The sequence below is a fragment of the Mustelus asterias genome, chromosome 22 (assembly GCF_964213995.1).
Source record: "Mustelus asterias chromosome 22, sMusAst1.hap1.1, whole genome shotgun sequence".
Lineage (NCBI taxonomy): Eukaryota > Metazoa > Chordata > Chondrichthyes > Carcharhiniformes > Triakidae > Mustelus > Mustelus asterias.
The window spans coordinates 20,181,455-20,197,414 of record NC_135822.1 but is presented as its reverse complement, the minus strand read 5'-3'; the positions used below and the strand labels follow the sequence as shown (position 1 = coordinate 20,197,414).

At 45.0% G+C, this 15,960-nt stretch overlaps 1 protein-coding gene across 2 annotated transcripts in view; it reads left to right on the top strand.

Annotated features, from left to right (window-relative positions):
• Positions 1-15,960, top strand: part of LOC144509888 (segment polarity protein dishevelled homolog DVL-1-like) — a 135,118-nt gene that overhangs the window by 57,595 nt on the left and 61,563 nt on the right. For both annotated transcript variants that reach the window (XM_078238835.1, XM_078238836.1), the window contains exon 4: positions 14,100-14,224. In XM_078238835.1, coding sequence (XP_078094961.1) covers positions 14,100-14,224 — 125 coding nt within the window. The remainder of the gene's footprint in view (positions 1-14,099; positions 14,225-15,960) is intronic.

The following is a 15,960-nucleotide window of genomic DNA, read 5'->3' as shown; positions in this document are numbered from 1 at the left end:
TGGACAGGCTTTTGGACTGCGCTCACAGGGAGGACTGAATGAGAGTTAGTCTACAGTTCACTATGACCAGCCCTTTCGCTCTTTGTCCCTGATTCCACACAGCTCGTACTGGTTTGTCCAATAGCAAAGGAGAATTAACAATCCTGTGGGGATAACTGACAGTATGATGTGGAGACATGACTCGACTAAGTTGTGTTAGCCACTCCTATACCCCAACCCCAGTTCAATGCCCACATGCCACCTCACCTCACTCCATTGCCTGCACACCACCCCACGCCACTACATGGCTCACATATCATCCCAACTCACTGCATCGCCTCTATGCCACCCCACCCCACTGCATCGCCCGTGCGCCACTGCATCGCCCGTGCGCCACCCCAGCCTTGAGAGGTTGAGTAGGTTGAGTTTAGAAGAATGAGAGGTGGCCTTATTGAGACATATGGGATTCTCAAGGGGCTTGACAGGGTAGATGCTGAGAGATTGTTTCCCTTGTGGCAGAGTGTAAGACTAGGGGCCATAACCTCAGAGTAAGGGGTCACCTGTTTAAGACAGCGATGAGGAGGAATTTCCTCTCTGAGGGGAGTGAATCTGTGAAGTTCTTTACTTCAGAGGCTGTTCCCATCCCTTTCCCTGAGTAAGGCAGTGTCCTGGATTCAGACTGGGCTGCTGTCCCCCCCTACTGTCTGTCTGGAGGAATTGCAGGAACCAGTGGCACAGGTATCTATGCAGTGCAAGAAACAGCGGGCGTATGTACCTGTGCAGTGTCATCTGTGTTACCAGGAAGTATTGCTGACCACCTGACTCATGATGTGGAGATGCCGGCGTTGGACTGGGGTAAACACAGTAAGAAGTTTAACAACACCAGGTTAAAGTCCAACAGGTTTATTTGGTAGCAAAAGCCACACGTTAGCCACACCTGACTCATGCCAGTCCCATTCACCCTGTACTCACTGACCTCTGTTCCCAGTCCCTCAACTCCTTGATTTGAAAATTCTCATGGAATCATAGAGTCATAGAATAATTTACAGCAAGAGGGAGGCCATTCAAGCCTTTGGATCCGTGCTGGCTTCCCACAGAGCAATCCAGTCAGTTGTATTCACCCACTCTAGTGCTGCAGTCCTGCAAGGTTATTTCAAAATCATTGATTACTTCTGCTTCCACCACCCTTGTGGGCAGTGGTTTTCAGGTACAATCGTTTGTAGCCTTTAAAAGGTTCTTCCTCTCATTCCCCTACCTCTTATCCACAGTCTTAAATCTGTGTCCCCGTGAACCATCGGCTAATTGAGAGTTTTGCCTTGTCAATCTTAATTAAGTCTGTCATAATTTTGTAGACCTCTATTAAATCTCCTTTGCTCCAAGGGGAACAATACCTGCCTTTCCAACAAACCCCCTCCCTTCAGCCCCTTCAGGTTTCTATCTTCCTGCACGCTCTTTAGAATTGAGCCGTTAAGTCTCTTATGCCTCTGTCCCTTCTGCCAAAATGCATCATCTCACATTTGTGCTCGGATTCCTCCCTGACCTCGCTTCTCCCTATCCCTGGAAATTCCTCCCAAATCTCAACCCTCCGTGATTTCTGGACCCCTTCAATTCTTGCCCCTTGCGTATTCTTGATTTTCCCCCCACTCTTTAAAACCTACCTCTTTCACTCATCCTACTACCCCCTTAATAAGCTCAGTAGATAGGTAGCAAGTTCTCCCGCTTGTGTCTCCTGAACATTTGATGCGAGTGAGGGCTCTGGAGATGAGTGACGAGAGGCAGCTTTGACGGTCTTTTTAAAAAAAAAACATGGATTACAACTGCCCAATTTGACAATTCTGCACGTTCGGAATCCGCACTTGCCCAGAGTTGTGGCTTGGGATTGGTTTTGGATCTTGAATGGGAACACGAGTTCAGGAGTGGGAAATGGCCAGTGGGAGAGTGAAGCAACAGGAGGATCAGCGAGAGGGAGAGTCAGGAACAGGAGGACCAGCGAGAGGGAGAGTCAGGAACAGGAGGACCAGCGAGAGGGAGAGTCAGGAACAGGAGGACCAGCGAGAGGGAGAGTGAAGGAGCAGGAGGGTCAGCGAGAGGAGAGTGAAGGAGCAGGAGGATCAGCGAGAGGAGAGTGAAGGAGCAGGAGAAGCTGCGACAAAAGGGCATTGATCATGTCACGCAACCCTACATCAGATTGGAAATGACATTAAAACAAACTCCAATGCTGAACGACAATGCAAGCCCTATTAGCTGATCAATGTTAAAGCCAAAAGATGTTAAACAGGGCAGCATTAAATGGGGACTACCTGTAATCCAAGGATTGTACAGTGTCACTGCTAGTGTGTCCTGCTGTGTGTTGCAGTAGCTGCTTATACAGGAACATTCAGCCCAGCAGGTTCAAGCCCCAGACAAGCCTCCTGTCAACCATTTTATCTAAGCCTATCAACATATTGTTCTAAAGCAGTCTCCATCATGCACTTATCTAACTTCCACTTAAATACCTCTCTTACTGTCTCTGTGGTTCATCTACTGGGTTTATTGTCTCCTGAGTGCCTGACCAGTGTCATGGTCCCAGATGAAACCCCCACATTTGTTAGAATCTCCTTCGGGACCAGTAGCTTTTAAAAATTAGACAGAATTTGAAATCCCAGTTACTCGGCGAATAAAGCTACAAGATTCCACAATTTTAAACAGAATAACTTTGACTATACAAAAGTCAGCAAAACAAACAGTCAGTTCTATCTATTTTATGTTCTAACATCCAGAGTTAACGTGAGGTAAATATGAATTAAAAGGCACATTGTGGTTGGGCACGCCCACAAACTGCATATTATATACTAGGCTCAACCAAGGCAGGTCTCATGAATTTTCTTAGCAACCCACCCAGATGTCAGTGAATCACAAACATTCTTTAAAACTCTTGTCTTCCTTCTAAGAGATTTTGGATGCTTTTTCTCAAAGGGTTGGTCTGACCTCCAGCTGACAGCTGCTCTACTCTACCCGAGTTCCGCAGATACTGTCTTAATCCACAGGCCAGACTATTCCAGATTTCTCTCTAATCTGCTCCCAGTTCCAACCTCTTTGGTCTCTTTTCCAACTGAGCTGACCTGCTACCAAGACTGTGTCCCCCTGTGATGGCCAGGCTACACTCTAGCAGTTAAACACAGGCATGGTTTTAGCTTCTCAGCAGTGCTGCTGCCAGCATCTGCTTCTGGGTTTTCCTTTGCCTCTGTAGCCAGCTTCGCTGAGCTGGCACTGCCCCCGAGTTTCTCAGCTCCAGTCTCTCCAAACAAATACAGCTCCCGGGCTTCCCTTGAGCCCCAACTCCTCGCAACACGGAAGAGCTAAAAGGTTCCAGAGCTTCTCTGAGCTTCAGCAGAGTGGAACTAATGGCAGCACTTCCGCTCCATGGAACCAACCTTCCTCTTTGACTGTTTCCAACTCTGTGATCCTTGAACTGATCTGTCCTGTTTAATATCTCCCAATAATTTCCCCCTGTCCCCCCTAGCTCTGAGTTTAATATTTCAATCTTGATACATTCTGTACCTTAAATGTACAGTCATCAGTCGAAACTTAGAAAACATGAGGCAAAACAAATCCACAACAACATCGATTCCATCACAGCAGCTCCTGGTCTTCTGGCTGCCCAGCAAATCAAAGAGACAATCTGTTGCTCACTTGCTGATAACCCTATTTTCCCTAATTCTCCTTTCACTCCATTGAGTAAAACAGTACAGAATGAGGCCATTCAGCCCATCATACCTGAGCCAGCTCTTTAAAAGAGCTACCAAATTGATTCCACACCTCTGCCCTTTCCCCAAGGTCCTGCAATTTGTTCTTTGATGAAAGATGCCTCTACTTTCCTCAAGGTGTTGCCTGTTGTTTGGTATGGAAAGCAGTTACACTCTGACTCCTTGTCCACATTCTTCCTGTGTGAACCCAGGCAGTGAGAGTCAATACCGTGTTGCATTTATGCAGCACTAGAACTGTAGATTCGTCACATATACTCAATGTGGGACATGTCTACACTACCCGTAGAATCTTGCTTTTGTATGCCTCCCAATGATTGGTCACTAGTTTTCCGTCTAGTAATTGTATCCAGTCCAGATCACTTCTCAACTTCGTGAAATTTCATAGAATCCCTACAGTGCAGAAGGAGACCATTGAGTCTGCACTAACTCTCCGACAGAATATCTTACCAAGCCCATCTCCTGTCCTATCCCTGTAACCCCACTAATCCCCCTAACCTACACAGACACTAAGAGGCAATTTAGCATGGCCAATCCACCTAACCTGCATGTCTTTGGACTGTGGGAGGAAACCGGAGTATCCGGAGGAAACCCACACAAACATGGGCAGGATGTCTTCCTTCGATGTAGAACTTTCACTCCTGTTCTATCTTTGTCCTTTTCCATAATGATGCTAAATCTAGCTGTATTATGGTCACTGTAGAGATTTGCATTCTAATTAGTATTCTGTAACTTGATTTCTGTGTCTGTGCACTGTTGGAGAACAGATATCCACTCCATCTGACGAAGGAGCTGTGCTCCGAAAGCTTATGGTATTTGCTACCAAATAAACCTGTTGGACTTTAACCTGGTGTTGTGAGACTTCTTACTGCACTATTTCCAAAACAGTCGTCCACTGCGACTTCATCCACTTGCCCCTAGATGTCTTAAACCAACAGATAATAAAACTGATTCTCTGGGACTCTAACAGTAATTGCACATAGCAATCAATACTGGACATTATTCACGGGGAGATTATTTTCATTCCTTGTTCAGGGAAGTCAGGGGCACTGCTTTAAAAAGAAGCACAGTACTGTACCTAACATTTGGTGCTTTGAATGGTCACTGTGGCAAGGTAACTGACTGACAGACCTGTCACCTCTGGATCCTCGGGGAGAATCCGAGGGAACAAATTGGAGAAGATGGCTGCTACAGTCTCTGGGCGGTGTTGCAGGTTAATTTGCTGTGATGGTGCCACTGATGTAAATGTGATGGGGTATTGAATGGGTGTAGTTGCCTGTTTTCAGTGAAATCTCTGATGAATTTCAGAGCCAGACTTTGAATACACTAATCAGATCTCCAACCGGTTGCTGTAGCAACCCACACAATAAAAGGAATGAGAAAGCGAGAGTGTGGTGGGGAGGATTTATAAGGCAGTGGCTGAAGCAGCTCTCAGTGCAGCTGATTATTACTAGCAGAAAGCCTGGGGGCTCAGTATGTTGTTTGTAATCTGCTGAATGTCTAGAACTCTTCTGTTCCAAATGCCATGTCCCATTTCAGCTGGAAAACACATAGCTGAAAACACTGTGAAACTTTCAGGTTAGCAAGCACAGGATTAGATGAGGGGAGCCGAGGCATGGTAGCTAAATTTGCAGATGATATAAAGATAGATAGGGGAAAAAAAGCACAAGGGGTTTGCAGACGGACCTTGGGCTGGGTGCACGAAGGTGGGATTAGAAAGGGCACCTGGGTGTCCTTGAACTAGCATGGACAAGATGGACTGGATGGCCACCTTCTGTGCTGTAACTTTTTGATGATTCTATGGATATAGATAGGTTGAATGAGTGGGTAAATGGAGTATAATGTGGGAAAATATGAAATTGTTCATTTAGGCAGGAAGAATAAAAAAACCAAGTATTACTTAAACAGACAATGCCTGCAGAATTGTGGGATGCAGAGGGATCTAGGTGCGTATGTACATGAGTCACACACAGTCTGACCCCATGTGGCAGACTGGTCAGAAAAGTGAAAGCCCATGGGATACAGGGGAGAGTGGCAACTTGAATCCAAAATCTTTTCAGCAACAGGGCACAAAGGATAGTGGTTGACTATCTTTGTGAATGGAAAGCAATTTCCAGTGGTATTCCATGGGCACAGTGTTGGGTCCCATGCTGTTTGTTGTATGTATTGATGATCTGGACTTGAATGTGGAAGACATGATTGGGAAATTTGCAGATGACACAATAATTGGCCATGCATTTGATAGTGAAGAGGATAGCTATTGTCTCCAGAATGTCAAAGGTTTGGTTGAGTGGGTGGAAAAGTGGCAAATGGAATTCAACCCAGGGATGTGAGGTAATGCATTTGGTGAGGGCAAACAAAGCAGGGGAAGACACAAACTGACAGGATATTGAGAGGGGTAGAGAAAGTGAGAGATCTTGGAGTGCATGTCCACAGATCCCTGAAGGTGGCTGGGCAGGTGGATACGATGATAAAGAAAGCATATGGGATGCTTTCCTTTATTGGGAAAGGTTTTGAATTCAAAAGCAAGGATGTAATGATGGAACTGTATAAAGTGTTGGTTAGGCCACAGCTGGAGTTTTGTGTCCGGTTCTAGTTGCCACATTACAGGAAGGACACAGTTGCTCTGGAGAGAGTGCAGAGGAGATACAGAAGAATGTTGCCAGTGCTTGAAAATTGCAGCTGTGAGGAAAAATTAGATAGTCTAGGGTTGTTTTCCTTAGAACAGAGGAGGCTGACGGGTGACTTAATTGAAGTGTACAAGATTATGAGGGGTCTGGAAAATATAGATAGGAAAGACCTGTTTCCCATAGCAGAGAGCTCAGTTACCGGGGGCACAGATTTAAGGTGGTTGGTAGAAGGATTAGAGGGGATATTAGGAAAAACTTCTACACCCAGAGGGTGGTGGGTGTCTGGAATTTGCTGCTTGCTTTAGTGGTGGAGGCAAAAAAACCTCAGCTCATTTAAAAGGTATCTGGATCTGCACTTAAAGTGCTGTAACCTGCATGGCCTTGACCTGTTGCTGGAAGATGGGATTAGAATGGGCGGCTAGTTTCTTTGACTGGCACAGGCATGATGGGCCTCTTGATGCGCTATAACTTTTCTGTGATTCCAATTTTCAAAGGATCAGCTTGACCCACAGTGCTTGGCCTTTCTCTAGCGAGCTGCTGATTTCATCTTCCTCTTGACTTGCTGCGCCTGTTACTGTACATTATGATTTTGACAATGCACCAGTCATTGCCTGGAAGCTTTCTTTACAGACAGACAGACAAGTTTCTCTACCCATTGCTTCACCTGAGCTTGACACTAATATGTTTACTGTTTCCCTGAAGGTTTGATCTGTTTCTTGTAAAGTACAGTGTGGTACATCAATAAAGGGTCACTGACCTCATCGTTACTCAAGGTGAACAACAACATAGCAATGTAGAGTTCAAACAACATCCACAAACCAGTGAAACAATGGTGATTGAACACAACCTGTGATTCAGTTTTCAAACTGAAGTCTGCTCTGTGATGGGGTCCCCAGAATGTGTTGAGGTCTCAATTTTGCACTAATTTAAGAAAAACACAATCCATGGTTATCAGAAAATCGTGGCTTCAACTCCATTCCAGAGACTTGAGTAACTGATCCAGGCTGACACTTCCATGGGACTGGTCTTTCGAATGGGAAATTAAACTGAGGCACTTTTTGCTCTCTTGGGTGGATGTAAAAGATTCCATGGCACTATTTGACAGGAGAGTTCTCCCAAGTGTCCTGGCCAATACTTATCTTTCAAACACCACACCTCAAACCAATTATCTGACCGTATTTCATTGCTGTGTGTGGGGTATCTTGTCATGTGCAGATTGGCTGCTATATTTTCTACTCTACTCTACTCTACAACAGTGACTATACTTCCAAAGTACTTCATTGGCTCTGCAGTGCTTGGGACACCCTGCATTTGTAAACAATGTGACATAAATACAAGTCTTTCTTTCTAGTTCAATTTTAAAGACTGGGCAGCATTTTTTGTAAGGGGTCCACTGCTGCTGAGTTTAACATTGCAAAGTTCGGTTTATGTAAGGGGAGACCAGTAACTTTGTATCATGCTGCACAATTGCTGATAGTTTAATTGGTACTCCATAAGCATTTCTTTGCAGGTTATGGGAGAAAATCCCTTTCATTTTTGTCAGAATTTTCCACTCTACAAGTGAGGAAACTCTGAATGCAACTGTAGCATAAGTTACAACAAACTTATGCCCATAGATCTGGCCACCGACTCTGTTTCTGGATGCTCTCAATTACTGTGTGAGATTAATGTTCCACCCATTACAAACAGTGCACAAAGCGAATTCCAGATGAGACCATAGGAGGGCAGTGTGGTACAGCCAGAAAGGACATCACTTGAACTGCACACTGCCTGACTTGCTGAGTATTGCCAGCAATTTTCTGTTTTCATTAAAAAGAGGCATGTTTTGAGTTTTTTACTTGAAATGTGTCATCGCTGCTTCTTGCAGTTCAATACACTTGTTACAAAAACAGTGCAGCTTAGAAATGTCTCTGGACAGTGTGAAAGGGCAGCGAAAAGACCTCGCCCCTCTCAGGCGTAGTTCAAAGTGCATCACACTCAATGCTTCAGATGCATTGACTCAAATACAGCTGTACACTACATAATTACTGTACACACTATAATTACTGTACACATTGCAACATAGGCATACTGCACAGCACTAGCACTAGTCTCTCTCAGTGGGAGAATTAGTTTGTGAACAAAGTACTCCCAGAACGTCCAGCCTGTGACTCCTCACAGTCCACGAGTGTGAGCTTCAACACTCATTAATTATGTGAAATGTTGACAAGTAAGGACACAAAAGGGGCCATTTACCCCCCTGTCAATTGACAATATTATAATGCAATGAAGGTGTGTGGCACTTAATGAGGAGTGAGTGTTCTACTACCAAAGTTGTTCTGCTTGACTCGTGTGGTTCAGATATCTCCCTTGCCTGGTAGGATCTGGGAATGAAGGTGTTGGCTGAAACCGGAGCAGTACAGAGGGTCTCAGTGATGCTGGCAGCTACTGAAGAGGCCTGAAGATAGTGGGAGGAAGGATGAAAATAATTTCTGCCATCTGCCTCTTTGTGTCATCAGCATATTCCCTGGATTCATCCTCTTTCCCCCATCCCGTCATACCTCCCAAAGAATTCTGCTGGCAGAGACCTGGTGCAAAAGCCCTGCACTCCTTTTGATCCTTCACTGCTGACTTAGTATGATGAGGGGGCATCTCCCCAAAGAATATTTGAATGTTTAAGGAAGGAAAAGGCCACGTGACCTGAGAACACAAGGAACAGGAATAGGCCATTTGGCCACTTGAGCTTGATCTACTATTTAGTGAGATTATGAGTGATCTGATTGTGGTCTTAAATCCACACACCCCTGTCTGCACCCCCACCCCCGCCCCCCTTCCATCCATCCCCCGACTCTCTTGTAGATCCAAAAGCTGCCTAACTCCGCTTTGAATATGTCCAAGGACCCAGTCTCCATTGCTCTGTGCAGTAATGAATTCCAGAGATTAATGACCCTCAGAGAAGAAATTTCTCCTCACCCCCATCTTAAATGGAAGACCCCTTCTTTTAATGCTGTGTCTCTTAGTTCTAGATCCCCCCCATGAAGGGAAACCTTTCCGCATATATCCTGTCAAACCCCTCATCTCTCATTCTTCCAAACTCCAGTGGGTGCAGGCCCAATTTCCCTCATAGGTGACAACCTCGTCATCCTATGAATCAGCCTAGTGAGCCTTCTCTGAACTGTTTCCAATGAAAGCATATCCCTCCTCAAATCAGGAGACCATAACTGTACACATTAATCTGGGTGTGGACTCACCAACGCCCTGCACAGTTGCAACTCCCTACTTTTATGTTCCATCCTCCTTGCAATAAAGGCCAACATTCAATTTGCCTTAATTACTTGCTATACCTGTACGCTAATCCCCATAAGAGGGCAAATTACATACATCTAGTCCACAGAATACAAACAGGCCATTCTGCCCAACTGGTCTTTGCTGATGTTTATTTTCCACACAAGCCTCCTCCCACTGTATACAAGGATTCTCTCTTTTTAAATATAAAAGTTTATTTATTGGTCACCAGTAGGCTTACATTCACACTGCAATGAAGTTACTGTGAAAATCCCCTAGATATAAATATAAATGGTCCCTGCTTCAGTCACTCCATATGATAGTGAGTGCCAAATTCTTACCAGTTTGTGTAAAGAAATTCTTCCTAAATTCTTTGCGATCTGTTAGTGACCATTGCATATTATGCCTCTTTCTTCTGAACTCATCGATTAGATACCTTTTTGAGGCCAGTTATCATATTTGTATACCTACACTGCTTTCCCTCCCAGCCCAGTGAATCCTTCCTAAAGTGCAGTGGCCAGAACTGTTCACAATACTGCAGATATGACCTAGCCAGGGCTTTCTTCAGCTTGAAAATGCATTCCAACTCACTCACATCCTCCAGATGCAAAGGCTAGCTTTCCGTTAGCCTTTTGAATAGCACAGTGGTTAGCACTGTTATCTCATAGCTCCAGGGTCCCAGGTTCAATTCCGCCCTTGGATTTGTCTGTGTGGAGTATGCACGTTCTCCCTGTGTCTGCGTGGGTTTCATCTGGTGCTCTGGCTTCCTCCCACAGTACAAGATGTGCAGGTTAAGTGGATTGGCCATGTGAGGTTGCCCTTAGTCTCCCAAGATGTGTGGGTAGATGGATTAGCCATGGTAAATGTGTGGGGTTACAGGAATAGGGCAGGGTAGAGGATCTAAGTATAAGATACTCTGTCAGAGAGTCGATGCAGACTCGATGGGCTAAATGGCCTCTTCTGCACTGTAGGAATTCTGTGATCATTCTTTGTACTTGTCCATGAGGTTTTAATGATCTATGTACATCGTTAATTCTCCCTGTTTTTGCTTCACCATTTATAAAGTACCCCATATTATCCTTTACAAGTCCATAGTGGGCAATCTCTCTCTCGCCTATATTCAAATCTATTTGCTATAGCTTTGCTCATTTACCTTTTCAATTAATATGCTTCCATATTAATTGAAAATTTTGTGTCATGATCAAGCTTGAATTTGTATCTTTCCCATGATAGAAATTGTTAATAAATAAAGCAAATAGTTAAACTTGCCTCACTGCGAGACACCGTGAGTTACATTCTGTCAATTAGGGAATCTGCACACTATTCAGTTAATCATCATCTTTGGCGTCCCTCAGGTTGAGGATGACTTGCTTCCACTCTGGGGAGGTAGGTTCTGCAGTGGCTGATCAGTCCAATGCTGGAGCCGTGGACTCTGCCACCGGTTTAGCAGGTGGTGTTTTGTGAGTTGGGTGGGTGGGACGCTCTGGAATCTGCGCTGTCTTTCTGCTCCTTATGCTTGGCCTCCTTGTGCTTCACCCAGTGACGTTCAAGGTGATTTGCACCTTTGCAGATGCTTCTTCTCCAGTTTGTGCATTCTAAGGCGAGTGATTCCCATGTGTCACTTGTGAAACTGCATTCGTTTCGGGAGGCTTTTAGAGTGTCCTTGAAGCGTTTTCTCCACTCTCCAAATGATCACTTGCCATTGCAAAGCTCGGAGTAGAGCACTTGTTTCAGGAATCTTGTGTCAGACAATGTGGCCCAATCATCGCAGCTGATCGAGCATGACCAGTTCCTCGATGCTGGGGATATTGGACTGGGAGAGGATGTTCACATTGGTCCACCTATCCTGCCAGTGGATTTACAGGATTTCGCGGAGGCAACATTGGTGATATCTCTCCAGCGATTTGAAGTGTCTGCTGTACATTGTCCATGTTTCTGATGCATACAGGAGAGTGGGGACCATGGCTGCTCTTAGACCATGAGCTTGGTGCGGAGTTTGAGGTCTCGCTCTCCAGTCACTCTGCTGCACTGGCACGTTGAAGTCGATGTTGGATTTCATCGTCGATGTCTGCCCGTGCTGAGAGGAGGCTCCTGAGGTGTGGGAAATGATCCACATTGTCCAGGGGCTCACCATGAATCTTGAAAGTCGGGGCAGTTTTATGTGTCAGGAGCGGACTGATAGAGAACCTTTGTTTTCCAGATGTTTAGTCTGAGGCTCGTTCTCTCATGTACCTTGGTGAATGCATCCACTCAGGATGCTGATGGTGGGAGATTCAGCGATGATAATATCATTGAATACCAAGGGGCGATGAGTAGATTCTCTCTTGTTGGAGATGGTCATTGCCTGGCATTTTTTTTGGCATGAATGTTACTTGCCACTTGTCAGCCCAAACCTGGATATTGTCCAGATCTTGTTGCATTTGGACACAGGCTAATTCAGTATCTGAGGAGTGGTGGATGGTGCTGAACATTGTGCAATCATCAGCTAACATCTCCACTTCTGACCTTATGCTGGAAGGTAGGTCATTGGTGAAGGTGCTGAAGAGGGTTGAGTCTAGGACACCACCTAAAGATCTCCTGCAGTGATGTCATGCAACTGAGGTGAATGACCTCCAATAACCACAACCATCTTCCTTTATGTTATGTATACTCCAACCAGTGGAAAGTTTTCCTCTTGATTCCCATTGACTCCAAGTCTTGCTCGAGCTCCTAAATGCCACTTTCAATCTAATGTTGCCTTGAAATGAAGGACACTTACTCTCACCCCACCTCTGAAGTTCAGCTGTTTTATCCTTGTTTCATTAAAGCTGTAATGAGGTTGGGAGCTGAGTGGCCCTGGCAGAACACAAACTACGTGTCAGTGAGCAGGTTATTGCTAAGCAAGTGTGGCTTTGTAGCCCTGTTGATAACCCCTTCCATCACTTTACTGATAATCGAGATTGGGCCGATGGGGCGGTAATTGGCTGGGTTGGATTTGTCCTGCTTTTCACGTACAGGACATGCCTGGGCAATTTTCCACATTGCCGGGTAGATGCCAATGTCGTACCCCGACTAGAACAGCTTAGCTAGGGATGCGGCAAGTTCTGGAACACAGGTCTTCAGTACTATTGCTGGAATAATTGTCTGGACTCATACCTTTTGTAGTATCCAGTGCCTCCAGCCGCTTTTTGATATCACATATTGCTAAGTTTGCAGACGATACAAAGATATGTAGAGGGACAGGTAGTATTGAGGAAACGGGGGCTGCACAAGGACTTAGACAGGTTAGGAGAGTGGGCAAAGAAGTGGCAGATGGAATACAATGTGGAAAAGTGTGAGTTTATGCACTTTGGAAGGAGGAATGGAGGCATAGGCTATTTTCTAAATGGGAAAATGCTTAGGATATCAGAAGCACAAAGGGACTTGGGAGTCATTGTTTAAGATTCTCTTAAGATTAAAGAGTAGGTTCAGTCAGCAGTTAGTAAGGCAAATGCAATGTCAGCATTCATGTTGAGAGGGCTAGAATACAAGAGCAGGGATGTACTTCGGAGGCTGTATAAGGCTCTGGTCAGACCCCATTTGGAGTATTGTGAGCAGTTTTGGGCCCCATATTTAAGGAAGGATGTGCTGGCCTTGGAAAGGGTCCAGGGGAGGTTCACAAGAATGATCCCTGGAATGAAGAGCTTGTCGTGTGAGGAACGGTTGAGGACTCTGGGTCTGTACTCGTTGGAGTTTAGAAGGGTGAGGGGGGATCTTATTGAAGCTTAGAGGATGCTGCGAGGCCTGGATAGAGTGGACGTGGAGAGGATGTTTCCACTAGTAGGAAAAACTAGAAGCAGAGGGCACAACCTCAGGCTAAAGGGACGATCCTTTAAAACAGAGATGAGGAGGAATTTCTTCAGCCAGAGAGTGGTGAATCTGTGGAACTCTTTGCCACAGAAGGCTGTGGAGGCCAGGTCATTGAGTGTCTTTAAGACAGAGATAGATAGGTTCTTGATTAATAAGGGGGTCAGGGGTTATGGGGAAAAGGCAGGAGAATGGGGATGAGAAAAATGTCAGCCATGATTGAATGGCGGAGTAGACTTGATGGGCCAAGTGGCCTAATTCTGCTGCTATGTCTTATGGACTGAATGCAATTGGCTGAAGGCTGGCATTTGTGATGCTAGGAGTCCACTCAGCACTTCTGGCTGAAGATTGTTGCAAATGCTTCAGCCTTATTTTTTGCACTCATGTGCTGGGCTCCCCCATTGAGGATGGGGAGATTGGTGGAGCCTCCTCCTCACTGAGGGATTAAATTATTGAGATGCATATTTCATGATGAAAAGCCCCTGATTAGATTGTAGCCTATAAATCACCTCTGGGTATCTGTTACTCTATATCTAAACATCAGAAAACCCTTGCTGTGATTTGTGAGATTATTGCTCTGCTCCATGGTATATCCAGCCTGGTGATTGAACTTTTTCTGTGTTTGCTTATGATGTTTGATATTTTGTGTTTGTTGCAGCGCTAACACTGCCGGCAGCCGGGACGGACTGGACAATGAAACGGGGGCAGAATCGATCCTGAGCATCAGGCGGGAGCGGGATCGACATCGGCGAAGGAACAGAGAACGAGAGGTGCATGATGATGGTGAGTTAAAAGCACCAGGCACTACAGAGCAACAGAAACTTTACAGAGGTAATGATCTGCAGAGAGTCATCCTAGAATTAGGAACAGTGAAATGAATTGCCACAGCTGTCCTTGAATATGAGCCCTTGGTGCTGTGCTGATGGTGCAGCTTTTGCCGCGATGATTAAGTTGTGTGGTTTTTAGTGTAGAGGTCAGATGTGACATTGGTGTAGTTCCCTCAGTGAGGGGTGGTTACCCATTAATGGATGATGATGATGTATTCTGACCCGAGTATGTTTCAGCATTGTAGAATTGGTCCGTCAGGAATTCTTCTCTCTGTAGGTGGGTGGATGCCTGTAGCGTTCTCTCACTTAAGGTACTCTCACTCAGAAAACTGTCTCTGGGAAATTGCATTGTACTTTCTAATCAGACAGCCTCGCCCGAGTGAACTATTCAACCTGGTGAAAGGAGGTGGAATGGTATTTCGCGTGTTGAGAGCACAGAGATCAGAGATCCCATACTCAGCCAAGGCAGAGATCAAACCGGGGATCTTCCTGTCCAATCTAACTAATTCTTTCATTTGGGCATTTGCTCATTAAGCCCAAGTAGGAGTCTGGAATTCTTGCATCGTTGATAACAGTAATAAATTCATTTCACTCCTGACAGACTAAGGATAACGCATTGATGAAAGTGCTGCCGCCGATGTCAATCTGCCAGTTCTCTACTGCTTCAGAAGCTCATTTGCCTATCATAACCTGTGAGGGTTTGGTGTTAATTTTTTAGTCTGATTATGTCATTAATTGTGGTGCAATGTGAGGGTCCTAACAACATTTATCGATGAACAGAGAGATGGAGTTAACAATAGCCATAGCAGCTTGATCGCTGTGTTATCATTGCGGATGAAGTTTACTTAGTCTAATATTCTCAACCTGAAACCCGATGTACCTGATGAGAGATGCGTGCTATTTATTTCCCCTTATAATCACACAAATTTGAGCCTAGCTGGAGGATGGTGCCAGTGTTTAGCTAGTCTGTAATATCTAGCTGTATAATTACCAGTCTTGTGCCTGACACATCTCTGCAGTTTCCCACCTCCAGAACATCACGCATCCAAAGGTGAATAAATTATGATTGGCATTTCAGGGCTATGGTTATTCAAACCCATCAGCTGTTTAATTGACTAAACGTGAATGAGTTAGAAGTATTAGATATTACTTGTTAATAAGAAATTACCAGCAAATATGCAACCACCCACCCTTTCTATCACCTCGCATCCTTATGCCAATGAATGTTTCGTAACTGTCCAAACAAACTGCTAAAATAATCCCTTTTTGCTAGTTTTCTATCATTTTTTCTCCCTGGTCAGTTAGAAATTGTGCAGTCCAAGCTGACATGAGGAATACATACTTAGGCGAGATATCCAAACATACAACCACTGGAATTGCACTCCAGAAATGTGAGAGCCCTCTGTGAAAATCCAAATAAATAAATGGCGGGACATTTCTCCCTGTGAGTCAGCCTCTTCACTATATCAGAGGATGTAAAAGCAAGCAAAGTAAGAGCGATTGCACTACAGAGAGCTTGAACTAGCAGTGTTGTCTTAAAGCAGCAGTTCCTGGTGTGGTGAATTCTTCCAACACCCAAGTTGCCCACTATTCTTGACAGTGCAGAGGCTAACAATAGAACACACAGTTAATGGTAAGTTATCTATTTAGCAGTGTTTGGCCTCTCTCACTTGTACTGTGTTTGAACAGAGA